General features: G+C 38.0%; 2 protein-coding genes across 3 annotated transcripts in view; both read right to left on the minus strand.

Annotated features, from left to right (window-relative positions):
- LOC129454237 (uncharacterized) overlaps positions 1–25,909 on the minus strand; it is a 177,447-nt gene that overhangs the window by 46,041 nt on the left and 105,497 nt on the right. The window lies entirely within an intron of this gene.
- The window catches only part of LOC129453071 (uncharacterized), a 32,672-nt gene continuing 29,103 nt past the window's right edge, over positions 22,341–25,909 (minus strand). For both annotated transcript variants that reach the window (XM_073861629.1, XM_073861628.1), the window contains exons 3-7: positions 25,024–25,371; positions 24,738–24,950; positions 24,278–24,601; positions 23,876–24,085; positions 22,341–22,705 (exon numbers count right to left, since the gene is read on the minus strand). In XM_073861629.1, the coding sequence (XP_073717730.1) occupies positions 22,602–22,705; positions 23,876–24,085; positions 24,278–24,601; positions 24,738–24,950; positions 25,024–25,371 (1,199 nt within the window). In that variant the 3' untranslated portion in view covers positions 22,341–22,601. The remainder of the gene's footprint in view (positions 22,706–23,875; positions 24,086–24,277; positions 24,602–24,737; positions 24,951–25,023; positions 25,372–25,909) is intronic.

Consider the following 25,909-nt stretch of genomic DNA (forward strand, 5'->3'; position numbering starts at 1 on the left):
CAAAAGTTTAAGAAAAATACACACGTATGTACATGAGTTTACAAAAAAAAAAATCTCAAACAGGATTTGGCCCTAGCGAAGAAAAAAACTTTGAACAAATGTGTGAAGAGACAAAAGTCTGAAGACTGTCTAAGTTTGAAAAGCAAAAGTTTAAGAAAAATACACACGTATGTACATGAGTTTACAAAAAAAAAAAAATCTCAAACAGGATTTGACACTAGCGAAGAAAAAACTTTGAACAAATGTATGAAGAGACAAAAGTCTGAAGACTGTCTAAGTTTGAAAAGCAAAAGTTTAAGAAAAATACACACGTATGTACATGAGTTTACAAAAAAAAAAAAAAAATCTCAAACAGGATTTGACACTAGCGAAGAAAAACTTTGAACAAATGTATGAAGTGACAAAAGTCTGAAGACTGCCTAAGTTTGAAAAGCAATAGTTTAAGAAAAATACGCAAGTGTGTACATGAGTTTACAAAAAAATCTCAGACACGGGTTGCCACTAGCGAAGAAAAAACTTTGTACAGATGTGTGAAGAGACAAAAGTATGAAGACTGACTAAGTTTGCAAAGCAAAAGTTTAAGAAAAATACACACGTATGTACATGAGTTTACAAAAAAATCTCAAACAGGATTTGACACTAGCGAAGAAAAACTTTGAACAAATGTGTGAAGAGACAAAAGTCTGAAGACTGTCTAAGTTTGAAAAGCAAAAGTTTAAGAAAAATACACAAGTATGTACATGAGTTTACAAAATCTCAGACACGGGTTGACACTAGCGAAGAAAAAACTTTGAACATATGTATGCAAAAGTCTGAAGAGTGTCTAAGTTTGCAAAGCAAAAGTTTAAGAAAAATACACAAGCGTATGCATGAGTTTACAAAAAAAAAATCTCAAACAGGATTTGACACTAGCGAAGAAAAACTTTGAACAAATGTATGAAGAGACAAAAGTATGAAGACTGTCTAAGTTTGAAAAGCAAAAGTTTAAGAAAAATACACATGTATGTACATGAGTTTACAAAATCTCAGACACGGGTTGACACTAGCGAAGAAAAACTTTGAACAAATGTGTGAAGAGACAAAAGTCTGAAGACTGACTAAGTTTGAAAAGCAAAAGTTTGTTTAAGAAAAATATGCAAGTGTGTACATGAGTAACAATGCATAGGTATAATATAATTTCATGTTTGCTTATTATGCGTTGATAGATGTTAACCTAAGTTGTATCTAACCCCACAGGCTGACCTAGGGGCCTGTCCGTCACATAAAAATCCTGCCATTGATCATTTGGGACCCCCACCACGTGATAACCACACACACACACACACACACACACACACACACACACACACACACAGACACACACACACACACACCCTCACAGTCTCTCACATCCCCCGCCCTACTCTACGATCGCATAACACACACATACATAAACTGACACGGACACGCACACAGACACGAACGCGACCCGGTACGGCTCATATGACATTAGATATAAGTTTACTCAGACACCTCTAAAATGTTTGATTTTTTTTCAAATGTTTAAATTTCTTAAACTTTAAAAACCTTATTTTTAATACCACAGATATGTGTGTGCATGTGCCTATTGCCCCAAGCAAAAGTAACTTGTTTTAATCAGAGACTTGGTTAAAGAAATGGCTAAATCTAAAATAAACTTTTATTTTGCCAGAGCGGACAGAATTACATTTATTAAGTTTATATGAACACACACCCGGTTCGTTCTCTGGTCATCACCGGTGATCGACCTTTAATGCGCGTGAACAATAGATTGCGGTGCATGAACAGTTTCACGCCGTTCGTGATGCAAATAAACTTTTATTTAGGTTAAAATAAATACCCTTTAGTCTAAAGAAAATAGTATTGGCGACCCGTCCGGAGATTATGGACTCGGGTGCATTGCTTATACATGTACTGTATATTTCATTAAACAAATTCTTGGTGTTACAAACTTTTAGAACCTGAAGTGCTTGCCATAAAGGCGCTGGTGGACCACCTTAAATCTAAAATAAACCTTTTACTTTTTGTCAATGGGCTGTATTACACTTAATTTACCAACACGGAGTTTTAGGAACAATACGGGCCGCTGAACACCACCGCTGTTCAGACACATTGGGGGCTACTGGGTGGGTGATAACTGGTGGTGAGAATGAGAGACCGCTGGTAAAAACCAACCGTCCAGAAACTGAACGCCTTAGACATCAAACTTTTTTCACATCAATAAATATGACGAGCACTCGCAAGACAAAAAACACGCACTGGAATACCATGTTCAAGAAACCTTTTATTTTGACAATGCGTACCGCGTTACATTTATCGTAAATACACATGTACACACTTGGATGTTAGGTGACATTAATGAATTCAAACCATAAGAGGGACTTAAATGTCTTAAAACGTTTAAAAGGTTGTTAACGGCAGATATAAGAGCGCATCAGTGTAAGTTCTCCGTCACTGTCGGTGCGCGCATATGTTTTAATCAGAGACTTTGTTTAAGAAATTGCTAAATCTATAATAAACCTTTAGTTTTTGTCAGAGCGGTTTATATTACATTTTACCAACACGTTTTAAAAGTGTCTAACTCACTAGTTTACAACCCTCTCCTGCTGTGAATTGCCTTGCTCACACACACACACACACACACACACACACACACACACACACACACACACACACACACACACACACACACACACACACACACACGATCATAAGAGCAGCTTCTGTAAGCTGACTGATCAGAAAAATAGTTAAATAGATAATAGCAGATTTAAGTTTAACCAGATACATGTAAAATATTTGATTTTTGCGTGACTTTAAAGAAACTTTTGACAAAACAAACGTTTATATTAAACAGTAGGCTATAAAATACGCGCTGCCACTTCACTTAAAGTCTAAAATAATACTTTATTTTTGTCAGAGCAGACAATATAAGATTCGTTATAATATACACATATTCACACATGGACATTCACGGACTTCGTGATACGAATAAACTTTTATTTAGGTTAAAATAAATTTCCTTTAGTCTAAAGAAAGAAGTATTGACGGCGCCTAAGGTTATGGCATAAGGGAATGGTTAAACTATACACGTATACGGAATATATTAAATATTTGTGATGTTACACTCAAAAGTTTTAATCAGAGACTTGGTTCAAGAATTCCCTAAATCTAAAATAAAACTTTACTTTTCTTCAGAGTGGACCGTATTGCATTTTACCATCACGGTTTTAAAAGTCTCTAACTAGTTTACAATCCGCCCCTGCTGTGAATTATCTCACACGCACACAGACCCTCACAAATCAGCTTCTGAAACATTGTGTCTGATCAGATACTAAAGAAATAGACCAATAGAAAATATCAGATTTAAGTTTAACCAGATACATCTAAAATGTTTGATTCCTTATTGACTTTAAAGAAACTTTTGACAAAACGAACGTTTATATTCAACAGTATTTGCCATAAATATGTGTCCGCACCACCTAAAATCTAAAATAATGCTTTATTTTGTCAGAGCATACATGATAAGATTCGTTGTATAATATACACATATTCACACATGGTTTTAAGTAGACATTAATAAAAACAAACCCTGAAGATGGGATGAAAACGTATTAAAATATTTAAAAGTTTATTAAGGTCAGATATAAGTGCGCATCAGCGTAAGTTCTCTGTCACCGTCGGTGCGCGCATTCACATGTTTTAATCAGAGACTTGGTTCAAGAAACCCCTAAATCTAAAATAAATCTTTATTTTGCAACAGCGGACAGAATTACATTTATTACGTTTATTTTAAAACGACAGATATGAACGCGCACTCGGTTCGTTCTCTGTCACCACCGGTGGTCGAGCTTTGGTGCGCCTGGGCATGGTGGGCGGGGGTCGTGGGGGGACTCACGGATCTCATGAGGCGGCTAAAATTTTATTTAGTTTGAAGTGTGCAGATTTTCGTCTAAAGAACCACACAGGTCCGATGAACACCGACCCCCGCTGTGGGGCGCGCTGGGGCGAGGCGCGCGGTGGGGGCGGGGGAGGGGGGGATCGCTGGCGGCGCGGGGCCGCTTGTGAAGCTGCGCAGTCTAGGGCTATGGACTTTATTTTTGACAGCGGTGAACATGACAACATAGGCTTGACATAAAACACACACACACACACACACACAGGAATAACAACGCGCTGATTGACACATCGTAAAACACGCACAGGATACTCGCTGTCTAAATCCCGTGATATACGACAGTCCAGAAACTGGACAGATTGTACAGCTTTTGATTGATAGTCCCGCCCCCTGTCAAAGGGGTCATAAATCAATCAAATTTTGACATATACCGGTCCGCTACAACTACTCCTATTCCTCCAATGTCTTTAAGTAAAGATTTTCCAAACGCCTCCCAAGGCACTTCATCTGAGCTATACAAAAGTTTCTGCAGTGTTTGTAATCTCATTGCCAAAATCTTTGACTCCAAATGAATAATCCCTTGACCTCCCTCTGCCACAGGGAGGTAAAGTATCCCAGGTGTGAGCCAATGACAGCCATTCCAAAAAAAAATTACAAATTCTTTTTGAATAGTTCTAAGCAAATCTTTGGGAGGTTCCAAAACAGTAAATTTGTGCCACAACATTGAAGCTGCCAAGTTATTAATAATTAAGCATTTGCCTCTAAAAGAGAGTTGTGATGATAACCATTTGACTCTTTGGAGTCTTCCATTTACACAATCAATTAGACCTTCCCAATTCTTTTTTTCCCACTGTTCATGTCATGGTCCTGTCAGACATCCGTGCTAGATGTAGGTCTGAGTGCATCTGACAGGACCGTGGCAGTATCATGTTCTGTGTGGGGACATGTGGGATCACATTCTGTGTGTGGCTGCCACATGTCCCCGGTGTCTTGTTGCTGTCGTGATCTTGCCAGACCTTAGTGTAGATCAGGTCTATGTTCTGTGGGCAAGGTCAGGGCAGCAGTGTGTGTACGTGGGAACACGTGTGTTCACATCATATCTGTGTGACACGTGTTCCCAGTGTTTTGTGGCTGTCATGGTCTTGCCTGACCTTGGTTATTATCCAAAGGGCAGGACCAGGGCAGCATTGTTTTATGTGGGAATACGTGTTGTTTCACATCATATCTGTGTAACACGTATTCCCAGTGTCTTGTCACTTTTACCCTACTCCCTTATGTAATCATGTCTTAAGTGTAGGGATCGACCGATATGGATTTTTTTGTGCCGATGCCGATACCGATTTTTTTCCCATCAGCCTTAGCCGATGACCGATACAGTCTGCCGATTTTCTTTAGCCGATATTTGGAGCCGATACTGCTTTTGCTCATTCAGTTTATATCATAAAAATGACACAATGATTTTACATTTAAAAAAGGAACATTTATTGAACTATATTTAACAAATAGTAAAAACAGGTGAGGTAGAACAAGTAAGAAAATTCAGGGCTGCTTAAAATATATAAATAAAATAATTACACCATTGCACACAGTAGCAGCAACCAAGCAGCATAACAAGGGGAACACTTTACTTTATCCATGAAAGTAACCAACTATTTACAACCTATTTAATGCTTAGGTCTTAAGTTTTAGTGCACTTAACTTAATCTTTTGTAGAGCAAATGTCTTTAATAAGAAGACAAGGAAAATGTAAACAGCAATACTGATCAAAAAACAACTTAAAAAGAATTCTGAATAACATGCGGATTGCCCCACTTCTGTATCTCACACACCCTAGTGCCCTATAATAAATGCGAGGGATAGTTAGTTTGCCTCAGCTCGCTTGAAATGCATAAAACTGAACAAACACATGAGGATTTGTGTACGTGGCGGAAATGCACCAATAAGCTGGTTTGCCAACCGCCAATAAACTATAAAGAAGAAGGATTTGTGTACGGACTTCGGTCAGATAGTAAAGCGCGTGCACGTGGGAGAGGTGCAGTGAGAGAGACATGGATGAGAGAGTGCATGTATCTTTGCGCTCCCAGTGAACGGAAATGTTGACAAAACTTACAAAATAACACTTCTCAGGTGACATAAAAGTCATGTGGGAACTGCTCGGAACTAAGTGCTTTGGGTCGAATTCCTTATTTTTTTTTCGCTGACGAACATTCCGCGAAACTCCGCGTTAACAACCATAAACGTATGCAACCATGAACTGCGCTATCCACAATGACGAGAAACTATCAGCAATGGATATTGATTTTTAGCCTTTTACTACTACATATATTTATGGAGATGAGAATTAAAAACCCAGCATGTCCAGCTATGATCAGCTGTTCGGCTGATGACCTGCGTTTGCTTGCGGCATTATGAGCACGCTTCGCGTCCAAATGTCAGACTGGTGGTCGCTGAATAAAACTCCTACAAATACCACGGAATCACGGAACAACGTCAGCATTATTTAATCCTATGACCAGTTTTCGTAACAGCTGCCGTATGTATACGGTTAGCCTAAAAGCTATTTGAAGCTCCCTAAATACAATGGCAAGCAGTTTTATAAGCATTCGCGTTTTCCATTATGACCACCAAACTTTCTTAGCTATGGTTGCACGCACATATAGAGCAACGTGTTTACACTTTCAAAGTATATGGCAATATTTCAGTCAAACAGTTAAAAGATGCTTTGAAGTTTAAAACTTACCAGCGCAGGCTTGGAGCGCTCCGCTCTGCTAGTGGGGGGAGGGGGACTGCACGTGCTGCAGGCAGCCTCCAGCAACACAGAGCTGCCTGTGGGCGCCTGTCTGTAATTAATGCCGGGGAAAAACTATCGGCGAACGCAAGCCGCGAATCGGCCGATGCCGATACACCTAAAACCTAGTAAAATCGGCCCGATGTATCGGCCGGCCGATATATCGGTCGATCACTACTTAAGTGATTAATTATGTTCACCTGTTCCCCATTGATGTGGTGTCTTTATAATGCCCTTGTGTTCTCTGTGTGGTGTGCGTGCGTTGTTTGATGTTTGTGAAATCCAAGTTTTATGGTTCCCATTTATCTGTTCCAGTTATTTGTGTTTCATCACATTGTTTTGTTCCTTTCCGTTTTACCCCCTCGTGGGTGTTTCAGTTTTTGTAAATAAATCTTTGTTATATTTTCATACATCTTGCGTTTGGGTTCGTCATCTATTATTATTTTCTATTATCCGGTTTACACGTACCGTGACATAACGCACGCACCCAACAGAACCCAGCGAGATGTTTGCCGGTAGCCGCCTGGCGGTACGGGGAAGGGGCTCACGTCCCGCATACGAGTCGGGTTACGAATTCTATGACCCACTCGTATGCGGACCCGAAGTTTACGCCAGGCGGCGGCCAACCGGACCTGCTGGATCCCGCCAGACGCAGGCCGGCTTGAGGGCCATTAGGACCGGGGCTATCCGGCTGGAGGGATCGACTCCTGTCTCCCCGGTGTTGGAGACTACTCCCGGGGCCAGTCTCGGCTCTGCACTCCCTGCGTCTAGAGGGAGGAGGAGGAGGACGAGGAGGGCCTCGGAATCGGCGAGGCTGGAGACACGTCACCCGCCGGTGCAGCCGGAGACACGTCACCCGCCGGTGCAGCCGGAGACACGTCATCCGCCGGTGCAGCCGGAGACACGTCACCCGCCGGTGCAGCCGGAGACACGTCACCCGCCGGTGCAGCCGGAGACACGTCACCCGCCGGTGCAGCCGGAGACACGTCACCCGCCGGTTCAGCCGGAGACACGTCATCCGCCGGTGCAGCCGGAGACACGTCACCCGCCGGTGCAGCCGGGGACACGTCACCCGCCGGTGCAGCCGGGGACACGTCACCCGCCGGTGCAGCCGGGGACACGTCACCCGCCGGTGCAGCCGGGGACACGTCATCCGCCGGTGCATCCAGAGACACGTCACCCGTCGATGCAGCCGGAGACACGTCACTCGCCGGCGCAGCCGGAGACACGTCACTCGCCGGCGCAGCCGGAGACACGTCACTCGCCGGCGCAGCCGGAGACACGTCACTCGCCGGCGCAGCCGGAGACACGTCACCCGCCGGCGCAGCCAGGGACACGTCACCGGTCGGCTTTTCAGTCGCGGGACTCTAGGACTTATGTGCCCCATGGACATTTTGTTTCCCCTGTTTTTGCCCCACCACCCCTTCATCATATATTGTTTTTGTTGAATCACCCCAATCCTTTTGTCACCTATGTTTGTTTACCTCTGTTGTTCGTTGTAATGTTGTCGTGGTTGTCTTCTGTTGTGCAGTCTTTCGTTCCTCGTGTTTAATGTTTTTGTTTGTTTTTGTTTGTGACGTCTTGTATCCGTCTTTTAAGTGGGGGGTACTGTCATGGTCCTGTCAGACATCCGTGCTAGATGTAGGTCTGAGTGCATCTGACAGGACCGTGGCAGTATCATGTTCTGTGTGGGGACATGTGGGATCACATTCTGTGTGTGGCTGCCACATGTCCCCGGTGTCTTGTTGCTGTCGTGATCTTGCCAGACCTTAGTTTAGATCAGGTCTATGTTCTGTGGGCAAGGTCAGGGCAGCAGTGTGTGTACGTGGGAACACGTGTGTTCACATCATATCTGTGTGACACGTGTTCCCAGTGTTTTGTGGCTGTCATGGTCTTGCCTGACCTTGGTTATTATCCAAAGGGCAGGACCAGGGCAGCATTGTTTTATGTGGGAATACGTGTTGTTTCACATCATATCTGTGTAACACGTATTCCCAGTGTCTTGTCACTTTTACCCTACTCCCTTATGTAATCATGTCTTAAGTGATTAATTATGTTCACCTGTTCCCCATTGATGTGGTGTCTTTATAATGCCCTTGTGTTCTCTGTGTGGTGTGCGTGCGTTGTTTGATGTTTGTGAAATCCAAGTTTTATGGTTCCCGTTTATCTGTTCCAGTTATTTGTGTTTCATCACATTGTTTTGTTCCTTTCCGTTTTACCCCCTCGTGGGTGTTTCAGTTTTTGTAAATAAATCTTTGTTATATTTTCATACATCTTGCGTTTGGGTTCGTCATCTATTATTATTTTCTATTATCCGGTTTACACGTACCGTGACAGTTCATTACCAAAATATACTCCAAGCATTTTGAACCCATTTCTGTTCCAAACACACTGGCCTGGCAATTTAGGGGGTCCACTTGAATGCCAGTCTCCTAGCAATAAGGAAGTACATTTGTCCCAATTTATACGGGCAGATGATGCCTTCTGAAAATCCTTTAAGGAAGAAACCAATTTGTTTATATCTTCAGAATTCCTAATGATTGTTGTAACATCATCTGCATATGCAGTGAGCTTAATAGGGACTATTTCAGGATAGCCCGGAAGGGAAAACCCACATAACTGTTTTCTCAAAACAATCAAAAGAGGTTCTATAGACAATGCATAAAGAAGGCCTGACAGAGGACAGCCTTGCCTTATGCCTCTAGTTACAGAAAATGGTCTAGTTAAAGAACCATTAATTCTAAGCATACTATAATTTTCATTATATAGCAGCTTAATACATGATACAAAGTATGGACCAAAACCAAAGGCTTCTAGAGTTTTAAACATATAATGATGGTCTACTCTGTCAAAAGCTTTTTCCTGGTCTAAAGAGAAAAAGCCAATGTCTACTTTATGTTTTTTAGTCATTGTAATCAAATCTCTCACCAAAAATAAATTATCAAAGATTGTCCGCTTAGGAATACAAAAGGTCTGATCCACATGGATTACAGTCGCCATATGTTGTTTAAGTCTATTAGTCAATGCCTTCGACAAGATCTTCAAATCCACGCATAAAAGTGAAACTGGTCGCCAATTCTTCAGGCATCCAAGGTCCCCTTTTTTTGGGATCAGCGTTAACAGTGCTCTTTGACAACTCAATGGTAAAGTTCCGTCCTTAATACATTCCAAGAGCACATGATGTAAATCTTGGCCAATTACCTTCCAAAGGTGTCTATAAAATTCGACTGAAAGACCGTCCAACCCAGGAGACTTCCCGAGGCTCAACTCTTGGACCGCTTGTGAAAACTCAGAGAAAGTCAAAGGACTGTCAAGTTCTTTCTTTTCCTCTTCTGAAATATTTGGCAAATCTTGTAAAAATTGATCTGTTGTTAAATCATCACACTGTTCAGCACAATATAAATCCTCATAAAAGGAAATGGCACAAGACCGAATCTCTTGCTGATCAGTCATCACAAGACCGTTTGGAAGCTTTAATTGATGAAAACACTTTTTGTCTCTTGGTTTCTTTTCCAGGCCGAAGAAATATGTGGTGGGAACGTCCATTTCATTTAATTGAGAAAACCTTGTCCTCAATAAAGCAGATCTTCCTCTTTCTTCCAATAGATGTTTAAGAAGCAGCTTATCCTCAGTTATATAATCCATAGAAGTTAAATCATCAGTATCAACACTTCGTTTAAGAATACTTCTCTCAAGAGTCTTCATTTTTTCTTTAAGTCCTGTAATACTCTGAGCAGCAAATTGCTGGCAAAAGATCTTTATGTGGACTTTTCCAATGTCCCACCACTGATTTAATGATTGAAATCTACTTTTCTCATCTCTCCAAGACTCCCAGAACAGAGTGAAAGAGTGAATAAACTTGTGATCTTGTAAAAGTCTATTATTGAAAATCCAATGTGATTTATAGACTTTGGGAGATACAATAGAGACAGACATTGAAAGATAGTGGTGATCAGACAAAAAAGAAGGTGAAATATTAATATTATAAAATCTGCCTCTATATTTTCTCAGAATATAAAAACGATCTAATCTTGCACCAGATATATTATTTGAATTTCTTTTCAACCATGTATATTGTCTGACCCCAGGAGAGGCCTCCCTCCACACATCAACATAATCATGGCGATTAATCAGACGTTTAAAAAAATCAGCAGATAATGGATGAGGTTCATCATGATTTCTATCTAATGATGGGTGTGTTGTACAATTGAAATCACCACCCATTACAACAACATTATCTTGGGGACATTGTTGAAGAGCATCAGAAAGTTTCTTAAAGAAAAGTATACGCTCTTGACCAATACTTGGTGCATAAACATTAAAGAAAGAAAATACACTTTCTCCCAGATTAATATCGACACGCAAAATTCTACCAGGCACAACTTCTACCATTGTTGGTTGGTTACTAACACGTGATGAAAAAAGTATGGCAACACCTGCACTTAAATTTGTTCCATGACTAAAACAGGCATTGCCCTTCCAGTCTCCAACCCAATGTACCTGATTTTGTACATCTGTATGGGTTTCCTGGAGCAATATTATATCTGCTTTCTTTAAATTTAAAAAATCAAACAAAGCAGCTCTCTTTGCTGTGCCCCGACAACCATTAATATTAAAGGTTCCAATATTTAAAAATGTCATCTGATGTATAAAAATGGGGCAATAGAAAACCCAAAAAAATAGTGCATGTGGATACATAACTGTATTAATATTTTTTACGACAAGTTTTCAATCTTTTCTTAACAGCACTCATGTGTTTCTTAAGTCTGTAACGCTTAGGCTGGTCAAGTTCTTCTAGTGTAGCTTTTCTCATTGCCAGTGAACATGATTCAATAAAAAGTTGTAAATCCGGAAAATAGGATTCCAATTTTGGCCTTCGCTGATTAAATGTAACATCAAGGAAATCATTAATTTGTTGAATAGTATATGGAGGTTTTACCTTCAGATTGAAACTTTCTTGAGAATTCAATTCAGTCCCATCTGTTTCATCCGACGTATCAGAATCAAAATCAAACGATTGAGATTCACTTTGTTCAATCATTGATTCAGTACCCTTCTGTAATGCAGGTTGATCAACCAGCACTGATGTCTCACCTACAGCTTTAGTCTGTTCTCCAAAATTATTGATTTCATTTCTTCCTCCTGCAACTGTTTGAGCTTTAATACAATCAACTACTTCATTGCTCAGATGTGTATCTGAATTCACAGAATTTACATCTGCAACCTCCTCATTCATTAATTCAAGTTCACTTTGATGTTCTCTTTCCTCATGCAATGTTTCAGGTTGAACATCAGCTCTGCCATTATTACTCTCACTCTGATTCACACTCTCTGGATCTGAAACAACCTGCTCCACACTAGCAGACCCAACCTCATTCACAACTTCACTCTCAGTATTAGCGGGCCCAACTTCATCTACAGCCTCATTCTCAGCACTAGCAGGTTCAACCTCATTTACAACCTCACTCTCAGCATTAGCAGGTTCAACTTCATTTACAACATTAATCAAAGGACATGCCTGCTTAATGTGTCCATATCTACCACAGTTAAAGCATTTCATCGTCTCTGTGCTGATAAATATTGTATAGTCTCTCCCTTGCAATTTCATCTTCACAGAAACATTTATACCGGTAGATTGAAAATCTGCATTTAACACCATATGTGTATGACGGCGAAAAGACATAACGTGCTTCAGATTTGGATTCTTTAAACCAAGTGGAATCATTTTTATCGGTCCTACTAGTTTACCGTAACGGCAAAGTAAGCGTTCTAATGAATCGTTAGTGATAAACGGAGGGACATTCGATAGCGTCACCTTTTTAGCCACATTAGATAGCGGTAACACAGGTAAGAAAACATCTCTCACAATCAACCCACGCTCAATCAAAACTTCAACCATCAATTCCTCTTTTAGAAACACAACAATAGCCTTATTCATCCTAGATGCCGACAAGATATTAACAGCGCCGACTTCATTCCCAATAGCGTTTAAACAATCTTCGACTGTGATTGACTCGTCAGGCACACACTTACAACCATGTCGTGCGGTTAAATTTAAAAAACCACCAGAGTCTGTCTCCATTTTTAACGCAACAGTAAACGCGGATGCTGGATTACAAACTTTAAACAACCTATGAGATAGTTTAAAAGGTAAGAAAAGTCAGAAACTTACAGAAAGTCCACCAGCTCCACTCACCCAGACGCTCACACACCTCACGCACTCACGCTTGCGCAACGAGAGAGAGAGAGAGAGAGAGAGAGGGAGAGAGAGAGAGAGAGAGAGAGAGATTGTTGTAGTCTTTATAAATAAATGACTTGGTTTACAGAGTTTTTATTTACCAAGTCAATAAATTTCAGTCCGATGCAATAACATTCTCTCTATAATGACGTGAACACAACATGAGGTTTAACTGTAGTAGAGCATTACATGGAGATCACAGTCAATCAATCCACTGAAGGTTGCTTTGGATAAAACTCTTTATCTGATGTTTCAATCTAATTCTACTGAATCTATTATAGATGCAGAAAGTTATCATCTCATGGATTTTAGTTTATTTTCCCCTCATTTTTCCTCAATGTTTTTATGATTATTCCTTAACCATCAATAATAAAGATTATAAAATAGACACCAACCTATTTGTTCCTCAGTATCTTCATCCTTTATTCTGCATGGTTGTGGATCTGTCATCTTCTCAAGCTCCTCTTTCACCAGCATCAACATTATGTCATGAAGATTTCAGTTGTCACACATGGAGTGATTTCTCTGTGTGTTTGACTCCAGCATTTATTGGTGGATTGTTGTAGGAGGAGCTTCACTAGAGGTGAAAGAAGAGGCATTAAAACATTTAATGTCAGTAAAACATTCACCATCTGTTTCATTTGTTTTAATGTTTTACTTGCACTGAAAAAAAATGACTTTCCTACTTAGTGTTTTTGTCTTGTTTTCAGTAAAAATATCTAAAAAATCTTAAATTAAGATGTTTTATCTTGATGAGCAAAATTACCTTAGAAAATAAGTCTAGTTTTTAGACAAAAAATATAAACTAAGTAAATGTGTGCTTAAAACAATTAAGCTAAAAAAATCTGCCCATGGAATAAGACATTTTTTATTGAAATAAGTTTACATTTTTCATAAACACTTAATTCAAGAAAAATGTTCTTAAACAATTGGCAATGTTATCTATACAAACGTAATGCTGATGTTTTTTTTTAAATATATAAAAACAAGCTCCAGTTCATGTTCTCTGAATAATAAACACTTTTAACACATGATATGCCTGAATGCAAATAATTTAAATAAATATCACAATAAAAAGGTTAGGGGAACAATATCAGAATGTTATGAGAACGTTTAGGTAACGTTAGCGTAATGTTTGTAGACCGCATTAACGCCTTGTGTGTGCATTATTTTCGACAAATTCAACAGCCTGTAGTCAATTATTCATTACTGAAAATTCAATGTTATCTAAACAAAAAGTAATGCTAATACTCAATTTCACGATTTCATACGGTAGATCCACATTATCATCAAGATTAAATTTAGTATTGTTATTTGTGCTTGTACTGAGATAAATTTATTTCATATACATCATGTAAAATCCAATCTTAAATCAATATTTAAATACAAATATGTGGTTCATGCAACACGCATGCTGATTAATGCATTTATTACAAAATGAAATATATGATGTAAAACACAACCATTTATAAAAAAGTACAAAAGTTTTGTACAACCTGAAGTAAACACAAGAAATAATCTAGTTAACGCACAAAGGCAGTGATTCAGTGTTAAGATTCTAGTTTAAAGGGACACAAGGCAGCATTTTTATGTTCATAAATAATCTTCGTAAGTCGGTAACAGTGGTGTCAAAAGTTACTCAAGTAGAAGTATAGATACTAGGGTTTAAAAAGACTTTTGTAGAAGTTGAATTATCAACTCAAGCTTTTTACTCAAGTAAAAGTGAAAAAGTACTGGTTTCAAAACTACTTAAAGTATAAAAGTAAAAGTAATGTAAGGAAAAAAATGTCATTGTGGAAAAAAGCTTAGACCGCGCCACAGGGGCCTATTGTGCACTACCCTATCTCCTCTAAGAAATGTTTCTAAAGGCCATAATAACTATAGTGTTATATTTAAAATGTTAATGTAAAAAAATTTGGGATGCACTAGGGCCAGCGGTAGACAACGTCATTCCTGGAGTGCCGATTTCCTGCAGATTTTAGCTCCAACCCTTATAAAACCTTGGTTACCTGTAGTTTCAGGTGACTTTATAGACCTTTATTAGTTTGTTCAGGTCTGCTTGATTAGATCTAAAACTAAACACTGCAGGACATCGGCACTCCATGTTGCCTACCCCTGCACTAGGCTATCTGTTTCAACCACATACAATATATGCCCATTAAAAATGAACGCATTTCAATACAATGGAAAAAATACATTAAAGCAGTGGTTCTCAAGATGGTGGGTCGCGAGATGGTGCCAGGGGCCCCAGTTTTATAATATTTTATGAAATACATTACTTTATTATAAATTCTGTGTAACTAAACCTTAGAAAAATAAGGCTACTAAACAAAAGCAATACATTGTATAATTTAATATGTTTTGTTTAATTCAAATTGTAAGTTTTAGAATGTTTATGTCATACTTTTTCTTTGGGGGGCCGCAAAGGAATCCACTGTACACAAGGGAGGCTGCATAAAAAAGGTTTGATAACCACTGCATTAAAGAACCATATATGTGTACTACTGAGCACTAATATTCCATAGAGAGGAAGATATGATGACTAGTTGCCTATAAGTAAAGGTGCAAAAAGTCAGAGCAGGGTCGCTGCTGGCAAAACTTTTACAGTGGTGCCCTCTTTAGTTAAAAAAACAACAACAAAATCACACACAACTATAGTATGGGTGAGAATAGAAATATGCTATTGTTATCATTTATAATTGTATTTTGACAGCAACACAAACTACAATTATACAAATATGCAATTATATATTATAGCCTATATTTCTGCATCTGTACTTGTGTAGCTAATGGACTTCAGTACACTTTACTTTAGTCAGTATAAATCCCAGCAATTTTGGAGAATTACTAAATGTTTTTCTTGTAGAAACAGGTTTAAGGAAACAGCTGATGTCTATTATTAACAAAAGCAAAAGTTGGTATGTATGGTTATGTGTTTGATTGTTTGATTGATTATTTATTAGCATATACAAAACAACAGATGTCTTTAGCATAGTTATCTTTGCCATGCTTCAAAACGCAACGCAGCACAATGTCATTTAAGTTGAACAACTGAAGTGACATGATATAAATTGGTATTGTTACACTATTTAAATCACACAGATGAGTTGGTGTCAGCAGTTAACTTACACATTTACACAGGCTTATGAATGTGAACTGACCTGAAAGTGATGCGCGAGTTTTATTTCGTACTTTTCCATTTGAAGGGTCCGTGTACGTTTTGATAGTTTGTTTTTTCGTTTAAACCAAAAAACAAAATAACGAGAAACCACACGTTTTTCGTTTGTCGTTAAAAAAAACGCTTAAAAAAGAGCCGTTCTTCCGTTTTTGGTTTCTGAATCTAAAAACGAAAAACGACTAAACCAAATTCAAATAACGGTTCGATTTTGGTTTTTGAAACCCTTTTTTCATTTCACCGTTTGAAGATCTACATTGAAATAAAGACAGGTTAGCCACGTGACGCGGAAGTTATTAAATAGAGCCTATCAAAATAAAAGTCATAACAAAGCACTAACGTAACACCAGAGTAACGTTATAGAAAAAAATCTATAAATAAATAGGCTTTGTTGTTACTGTTAGCGATATTTGATAAAATACCATGTTATCTAAATACAATGTGTGATGTGTTGAGGTATTTTTTATAAAAAAAATAATGTGTTATAATACATTAATATAATATTTCAGTAAGATAACCATTTAATTATTCTAACGTTAGGGGAACGTTAAAATAACATTAGGGGAATGTTTATTTTCTTAAAGAAAACATTCCTGGCTAACCAAAAACCTTGGAAAATAGGGGAACGTTTTGGGAACCAAATTGTTAGCTGGGATGGGCAGGAATATTTGGCTTACATGGAAATCCAGGATTTATCAATATTCTACATTAAACAGTGTATTTTTTTATTCAGGCTACTTATATTAATTTCGGGCTACCAAAAATTAAAGAGTGTCTGCCCGAAGGGCTACCAGGGATTTTAAATAATATATTAATTTTGCGAGCCCTGGTCAGGTATATAATTGGCATTGTCTTAAAGCTGCTCAGCTTTCGTTTTTGTTGAGAATAGTTGCACTTGAGTTTACTTGACTTATTAAAAATTTGCCTTGTTGTGTACAGTAGAATTCTGATGCTTCGTAGAATCGAATTGAATCGTTACCTTGTGAATCGTAATTGAATTGAATTGCGAGGGCAGTGCCAATGCACACCCCTAGTTGATGTGACCCCTTTAAATTAAACATGACTTTGTTTTGTGTTATTTAGTGAATTCACTTTGGAAATCCTTTTGATCTGTACACCACAGAGAGACTCTTGTATATTTGGTGCAGTGTTGTTTTTGTCCACTAGAGGCAGTTGACTCGGCTGTATTGGGTGAACTGATTACATCTAACCTAAATGAAGAAGTCAACTAAACACAGACATGCACACGGTTACTGTGATGTTTCAAGAAAATTACTTCATCTTAATATTTTCTTTATTGTAATGTGTGAATCCTCTGCTTATTGATGTTGATTTTGCCTGAAACATGTGAGCAAATACATACAAAAATCATTCACTTGACCATTATTCATACTTCATACTCTTTAAGTAAGGTCATGGATGCGATCACTGCACTCAGGATCTGCCTTCATCCATTTTGTTGTGAATGACGCCAGTTGGTTAAAAAAACAATCAAAACTTCATGACACATGACCCTACAAGATTATTTATTACTGATAGACTGTTTGTCTCCTGCTAAAAAACAATCACGTTACAGAAAAGAAATTACAATTCTCTTACTCAATTACTACTTTTTTACTCAGTGACTTTTTTCTCTTGTGTACAGACTCAAGTTTCTGTCCACCAATAAGTTATTGTCCACCTCTGCTGTCAACTGTGTGGTTTTATCATTAAAAACCCTCATGTGTTCAACAGAATAAAGAAACTCATACAGGTTTAGATCAACATGAGGGTGAGGAAATGATGACAGCACTTTTATGATTAAATAAACTCTCCTGTTAAAACAGTAAATGACCAATCAAAATCAACTTTTTATATTTACTTTTATTTCATCTTTATTTTACTAAGTCTCTCAACTCTTTTTGAGTAAAACCTTGCAGAGAAGACACATTATTACACAAAGATGAAATTAAAAACAATAAAAATAGATATCAAAGTTAAAATTCACTAATATAAAGGACTTTTAATACTATTTGTAAATACTGAAATACTGAAAAATCCAGCTTGAGAATAGCAATAAAACACTCTTATAACAGATAAACTTTATAAGCTTCGAACTTTTAATAAGCGCTTTAAACTTTCCCATGATAATGCAGGTAATTCCCATGCAGTGAAAGCAGCATGCATGTAAATAATGTCCTCATAGTCCAAAACATTTTAAAATAAACTGAACAAATTCTTTCCTAACTACAAGATTAAAGCACAGCACTGTAATAAAATCCTAACCTAACTAAAAACAGCATTGAGTTCAATAAAAGACTGACTTATAGTGAAGATGAAAGTAGATCACAGTATCATCTACATAAAGATGCACTATAGCAAAGTTTTTACAGGATTTATACATTGTGATGTTACAGTTGATCTGACACTGACACAAGACTGTTGAATGATAAACTCAATACTTCAATGAATAATTCATGTATTTGAACATTAGATTATTTACACTGAGCTGTCATTAATACATCACTGTATATGACATCACTGCATCACTGATGTCACTGCTGAGAGACTGTTGCTAGGTGATGATGTCATAAAGAGAGTTGTGACATCACTCCAGTAGTTCTGATGGACAGACAGCTGATCTACTCACAGACCTGCAACATCTAACAATGACAAACACACAGAAAGAGATCATGTTATAAAATCTGACCATTAGTTTATTTAATATACAGATATACAGATTTTCTCACCTCTATTTGTTTGTCATCAGTTTTGTTTTTAGATGAGTTCAATTTATTCATGCTGATGAAAAAGCCATGGTATCAAGATTCATACTCTTGAAATCTGAATTCATATCAGAATATTCACTATACAACAGTTCTTTCTGGTTCTCGAATCTGATTTGCTAAGAGGCGTGCGATATTCTACTGATAACGGCACAGTAACCGCTTCACCATTTTGTATCATTCCGCCACCTGCTGGTCATTTTAGTATGAGTGATACACGCTCATCTCTGACTGGAAAAACTGCACGCGCACACACAGACGGCACGCGCTGTTTTTAAACACTCTCCGACCGTGTGTCTCATTGACACTCGTGAATCAGTGTGTGAATCCCAATCAGAAGTGATTATTCCTTCAAAGATCAGCGCTCTTGGATGTTACAATAAACTTAATGGGAGTAATGTCTTGTTACATCGTGTGGACGATTAACACTTGGAAAGAGGAATGTAAACAATATTTTTTTCTGGAGCGATCTCTCTCCTCAGAACGTGAAAACACCGTGGAACCGCAGGTAAGCACCACAGCTGTTAAATGTGGACATTGATCATTTATTTTATCGTGACGTGACTATTAAAACACGTTATGAGATATCACCACTGATATATTTATAAGCAGCATGCAAAAACATCTCTCTGACACTTATAAAAAGTTTTATATAGTACTGACAAGAACAAAGTCTAATAACAAGCGAGTGCTCGTATCGCGTTGAGATTAAATGGGAAAGCAATAGTAACATTATATAAATATAGTTTTATTAACTTTTACCTCGCGCCAAAACAACAACAACACAAAAAAAACTAAATATGAATAAGAAAACAAGTAATAGTTTCATCATGACACCAAATATTGCTGATTTGATCTCATTTTTGATGATCAAACACAGCCAGGGGCAACATCAGAGCCAGTGAATCCCTGTCAGAGATGTAGCCCAGAGAGGGCGGTGGTCAGCGGGGCGAGTGAACACTGATGTCCGCTCATGCTCTGGTTCTCATACGGACGGAATCTTACTAAGCAAACGTTCAAACAGGTGCTATCTTTACTAATCTGCAGATTTAAATATAATACATATACATTCTCGACTGAACTAATCTTAAAGGGCGTTTTGCAGGTAAAATTTTTCAATGAATTTGTGCAATTTGCTTGTTGATAATAAACATTTAAACTGTTATCCATTGTATTTTATGTTGTTGGGTATCACAAAACCCGAAAAAGTACAGCAATTTGCAAGGATTCTCTTTTCCCCCACAACGCACTGTATGACGTCACGCTGGGGAGAGAATTGACCAAAGCCGCCTTGAGAGCATTGAGAATGACTATAGAAAGACGAGTAAAGTACAGTTCTGATAGCGCAGATAATAGATAAATACATAGATAGATAGATAGATAGATAGATAGATAGATAGATAGATAGATAGATAGATAGATAGATAGATAGATAGATAGATGGATAGACAGATGGATAGACAGATGGATAGACAGATGGATAGGCTAGTATAGAGAGATAAGCAGACAGCCAGATAGCATAACGTTAGCATATCTTCGTGTAGAAAGTAAACAAACAATTAACATACTCGTGCATGCTGGCTTGAGGGGGTCCATGATCCTGCCTGAAATGGGTGTAACTTTATGCGATCTTCAGCACAAACGGTTTTGGCAGCATGTCTCTAATCCTGGAAGGTGAGTGAAGCACGTCACGTCTGTTCGCGGGGACCAGCGACCCAAACGCACTCACTTTCTTACAGCCAGTAGCGGAATGGCAATCGAGAGAGTCGGGAGAGTGGGCCGACCTGATAATAGCTATACATTTCGAGTTATATTAGCAACACCGTCTGGCGGCGTGATGTGCGCCGGTTCCCGCAGCCCGCTGGTCAAACTGAGCAGCCTTTCTGCTCAACAAATTATATAAAAGTGCTCAACCTGTTTGGCAGGTCCAAACATGTACAGGATTTATAAAAATACGGTGATCAATGAGCGGTTCCTCCTCAAATGGCCTAGTCTGTCGTGATGTAAAAAGCCGCCGAACGCCTGTTTATTACAGTATGTATGCGGTCGGATCCGAGTATGCTGCAGCTGCTGACTGCTGCTGCATAAAATGATCGTGTGATTCGTTATAATCGCATAAACAATATAACAAAGCATCCTTTTATTTCACAAAACAATATATTTGAGATATTATTTGATAGACTAGTAAGTGTGGATTAAGGATGTTTAAAAATCTCTAGCCTGGTGGTCAGGACATGAATGGATCAAATCAGCAGATTTGCGAAGTTTTATTTATCTCCACATATATCATAAATAATAATTAGCAGTGTAACTTTGCAGTATAACACATTATATATTTCCTACGATGTATATATGATTTCCAAATTATATACGTAAGTATTAAATAGCAATAAATGTCTCATCTATCTCTATGGCTCTGGCTGAGTCTTTCTCCACTTCTCCCCAACGTGACGTCATTGCAGAATTGCGTTAAAAAAAACGTTAATACCAAAAACGTAAAAAAGTGGTCTTTAAGACCATTTTTGAGACATTTTAAAAATTATACACATATCTTGAGTGATTTATGTACCCATTAATCAACAGTGGTGGTTAACCTGCAACATACACTTTAAAACTACACTTTGTGTGTCAAGGTTAATCCGTGTCATGTCTTGTTTCTGTTCCGATTGTTATCACCTGGACATTCATTGATTAATTACCTGCCTCATCACACCTGTTTGTCATTTAGTCTGTGTATATATACCTCTGTCTTCTGTTTGCTCACTGCTGGATCATTGTCATTACTACCCTGTCTGTTCCCCGTGTCACATTTTGGATGTTCCTGTGTTTGCTACCTGTTCGTCATTTTACTCCTCGTGTTTTTGGTTTCCTATTTTATCATTAAATGTTATTTATTTTGTGAACTCTGTGTATGCGTCCTACTTACCTACCCTGTCGTGACATTGTGACCAAGAAACGGTAATATAAAGAAATGGCTACTCCGTCCATTGAGTTATTATGAGATTCAAAGCAGCCGAAAGTGTTACCTGTCATTCTGGCCGCCCTCAAATCCGTGGTGGAAGAAAGTAGTTCCCAAACAAAGAGGCTTTTAAAATAACTCCATTGTTGTTTTCTAGTTTTCTTTTTTTCAAATGTGTGCCGTCGAACTGTTGTATAAAAGCCTACGGCCTCGTGCCTCTGGCCTAATCACAGCCGTGATGATATAGAGCTATATCAGACGACTCCGAGAGCGATACACTGCAAAAAATGTCTTTCTTACTTAGTATTTTTGTCCTGTTTTCAGTAGAAACATCCAAAAATTCCCAAACCAAGATGCTTTATCCCGATGAGCAAAATGACCCAAGCAAACAAGTCTAGTTTTAAGACAAACAACATACAACTCAAGTGAAATTGCCCTCCAAACAAGCAAAATTAACTGCCAATGGAGTGAGAAAAAAATTGTGAAATAAGATTTCTTTTTTCTTAAACAATTAATTCAAGTAAAATTTTCTCACCCCATTGGCAGATAATTTTGCTTGTTTTAAGCACAAATTCACTTAAATTGTATATTTTTTGTCTAAAAACTAGTATTATTTTCTTAGGTCATTTTGCTCATCAAGAAAATACATCCCGATTTAAGAATTCCCAGACACTTCCACCGAAAACAAGACAAAAATACCAAGCAAGAAAGACACCTTTTGCAGTGTATTGCTTAATTGAGTTTTAGTTGTTATTTTTTCTTACCACATCCACAGAGCTTCAATGATGAGAAACTGAGGCAGAAACATCAACAGAGAGAGAAACACTGAGCTGTCCACTGCTTCATTTGTTGTGTCTATCGTATCTAAAAAAAAAAGACACAAACTCAGTTATATTCAGAAAAGGCTGAACATTCAGAATTTGACTTTTCTGTGATTCTCAGATTTCAGTCTCACTGCAGCCGTTATCACAGCGCTACTCAGCAAATAACCATCATGACAGCTGTGTGCATATTTTCAAAATAACACAAAAGTTCTGAGTGATGCGTTATGCCGTTCAGTGCCACAATCAAATTCCACCTTGATTGTGTTTCCTTTTCTTCGCCAGTAATGATGGTACACAAAACAACATGGCACACCGGCACCTGACTTTGAAACCTGCAGAAGCTGCGCCAGTGACTTATTTGACTTATTAGGCAATAACTAACCAAGATGTGTTCTTGTACTTGTAATTTTGACAGACCTGCTCGCTTGAAAATTTCTGTAATTTTGTTGCATCTCGCTGCGTCTGTGGCCAGGGCTTTTTTACCTTCTCTCCTCATCCATGTGTTTGTGCTCCCTTTTAATTGCACAATTGTTAGATATAGCCAAAGAGGCAGTGCGTGGCTGACTTTTGGAAATGTAGCATTTTGAAGTAGACTCTGTCTGACTAAGCTTGCGCTATTTAACGTGCACATCCGGTGTGTGATACCTGCGAGTTGTCCTTCACAGGACGCAGTGCATAAGAACATGTTAAATAATCATAACACAAGCGCACCGTATCTTTATTATAACATTTATTTAACCGCGACAATGACACGCGTTTTAGACTATGCGCTTTAGACAAGATCATTAATCATTAATTAGATCATTTAATTTTTTTTTTGATCATTAAAATGGGGACCTGGATATTCATCATGACTATTGCAATATTAAGCTCAGCAGTGCTCTCACGTCAAGTTTACACAGTAAAACATATTTAACTTTAAGCGACATGTTGCGTTGATTAATACATTGTCATGGTCCTGTCTTCAGGTCATACCCTGTGTCTCAATCTATTCCCTTTAATATTCAGATGTCAAAGGGCAGGAGGAATCACAGCTCAGTAATGTAGATTGAACAAGTTTTGTTCAGCTTGAAATTTCACTTAAATTTCACAATAAGAAACAACTTATCTTTTTAGGTGTTACCAACTGAAGTTATTTTTAAGTTGATCCAACTGTTTACTTTTTATAGTGTAACAGTAAAGTCAGATGTATGATGAGATGTTGTGTTACCTCTTACAGTACATGAATACTCTTGTAGCTCCTCACTGTTGATTGAGTCCAGGTACAACTTGTTTAATAATGTCAATCCATCTGTTACCTGTTGTCCATTCTTATACCAGATGTAAGTATGTTTGCTATCCAGAGTGCATTCAGTTGAACAGCTTAATATCACTTTTTCTCCATCTATCACAGGGTCTGGGCTGCTTCTCACTTGTGTATCTGAAATTTCATATAACAGAGTTCACATAAACTAATTTTCAAAGCTGGGCCTCATATTTTTGATTTAGCTTAATTGATAAAGCATTGCCTAAACCTCTAATCACAGTCGTGCTGATATCAGACTCCTACTCGAGCTATAATGCTTCAGTATAATGAGTGCTGCACTACAGAGAGTTTAATATGAGCAGTTACCTGTAACAGTAAGATAGACTCCAGGATAACCAGAAACTACATCTGATGTGTTAGTGATGAACCTGAACTGATAATCTCCAGTGTCAACCGTGTTGACGTCTTTGATTCTCAGTGTGTTTCCCACAAACTCCACACGACCAGAAAACTGAGAAACCTCACGCAGATCTCTGAATGCCCCAAAACGACGGTAATTCCAGTATGTTTTATTTACTGTATATCCAGTGGGATGTGAGTATGAAGAGTGAATATCTACTGTTGATCCCACTAAAGCACAAACTCTTCTAGAGGTGTAAGTCACACCCCAACATCCACTGTTAGAAAGACCTGAAAGAGTCACAAAATACTGCTGTAACATTCACAATCAATTACAAACACACTCTTACTGTATATGAATCAACAAGAAAACTGCAAAGTTTGATCTTCTATTTTAATTTAAATATTGTGTAAATATCAGACTCACACACAGATGAAGAGGGAACTGAAAAATACTCCTCAGAGCAGTAATAACTGTCAGTGTTTTCACTGGATGATACAGATATGCTTTGGCCAAATCTTAAATGTTGTCCATTCTTGTACCAGAAGTAACCATTTTCAGATGTTTTTGGGCAGGAGGAATCACAGCTCAGTTTTGCTCGGTGTCCTGTAGATTCAGGATTCATCTTCACCTGTAAAACTAAATAATCAAAACCTTACATTAGATGAGAAATGAAAAGAGTTTAACTGGATTGATGAGAATGTAAATGTACCTGTGACTGTTAGATTGACTGTGACTGAGCTGAGATGTTTAACTCCATCCTTCATAATGAACATGAGCTGATATTCTCCACTGTCTCTCTCTTTTGGATCTCTTATTGTTAGTCGTGAGTTGTTTTTAGTGATCTCTTGATCCACTCGTCCTGAGTAATCTGAATCTAAAGTTAAATCTTCAGGTTCATCTTTGTTTCTCCAGTTTGTTCTCTGTTTCTGACTGAACCAGAACCCAGTTTTGATGTTGATGTTTGAGTAATCGCACCTCACTGTCACCAGTTCTCCCCTCGCACCACAAATATTCAGTTTATCACAGGTTACATTAAAGTTATCCAATGTTAGGGACCCTGAAGAAGTAACCATAACCGTAACATTAATAATATTTGAAGAGTTTCGTTGCAAAATGAGATAACCACCGTTTTTTTTTAATTGTTCAGAAATCTTGTTTTTTGGTTGTGCATTCCAATTAATTTCAATTCAACTGCAGTTGGTTTGTTTTGATTTAAACCTTCATAACTTAAAAAATACAGCTAAGTAGCACCATAAAACAAAATAATAACATGATAACATAATAATAAACATGTTTTGACAAAAATGTAAAAAAATGGATGTATCTCGTTTTGCAACGAAACTCTTCATTTGTAGATTATCTGTATTTAACTTCATTAAAATTACAAAGCAAGATGAGAGATTCAGACAGTCCTGTAAGGATATTAACTCAGATTCATCAATTTTGTTCTCAAACACAAATCTCAGTTCAGTTTTAAATACACAAACTCACATTTTAGAGACTGATCCAAATGGAGAATCCAGCCTTTGGAGTTCAGCAATGTAAATTAAATTAGACTAAACTAGTTTAAAATCTGACATACTTTTAACAAATAT

This window comes from Misgurnus anguillicaudatus, chromosome 23, assembly GCF_027580225.2.
Source record: "Misgurnus anguillicaudatus chromosome 23, ASM2758022v2, whole genome shotgun sequence".
NCBI classification, from domain to species: domain Eukaryota; kingdom Metazoa; phylum Chordata; class Actinopteri; order Cypriniformes; family Cobitidae; genus Misgurnus; species Misgurnus anguillicaudatus.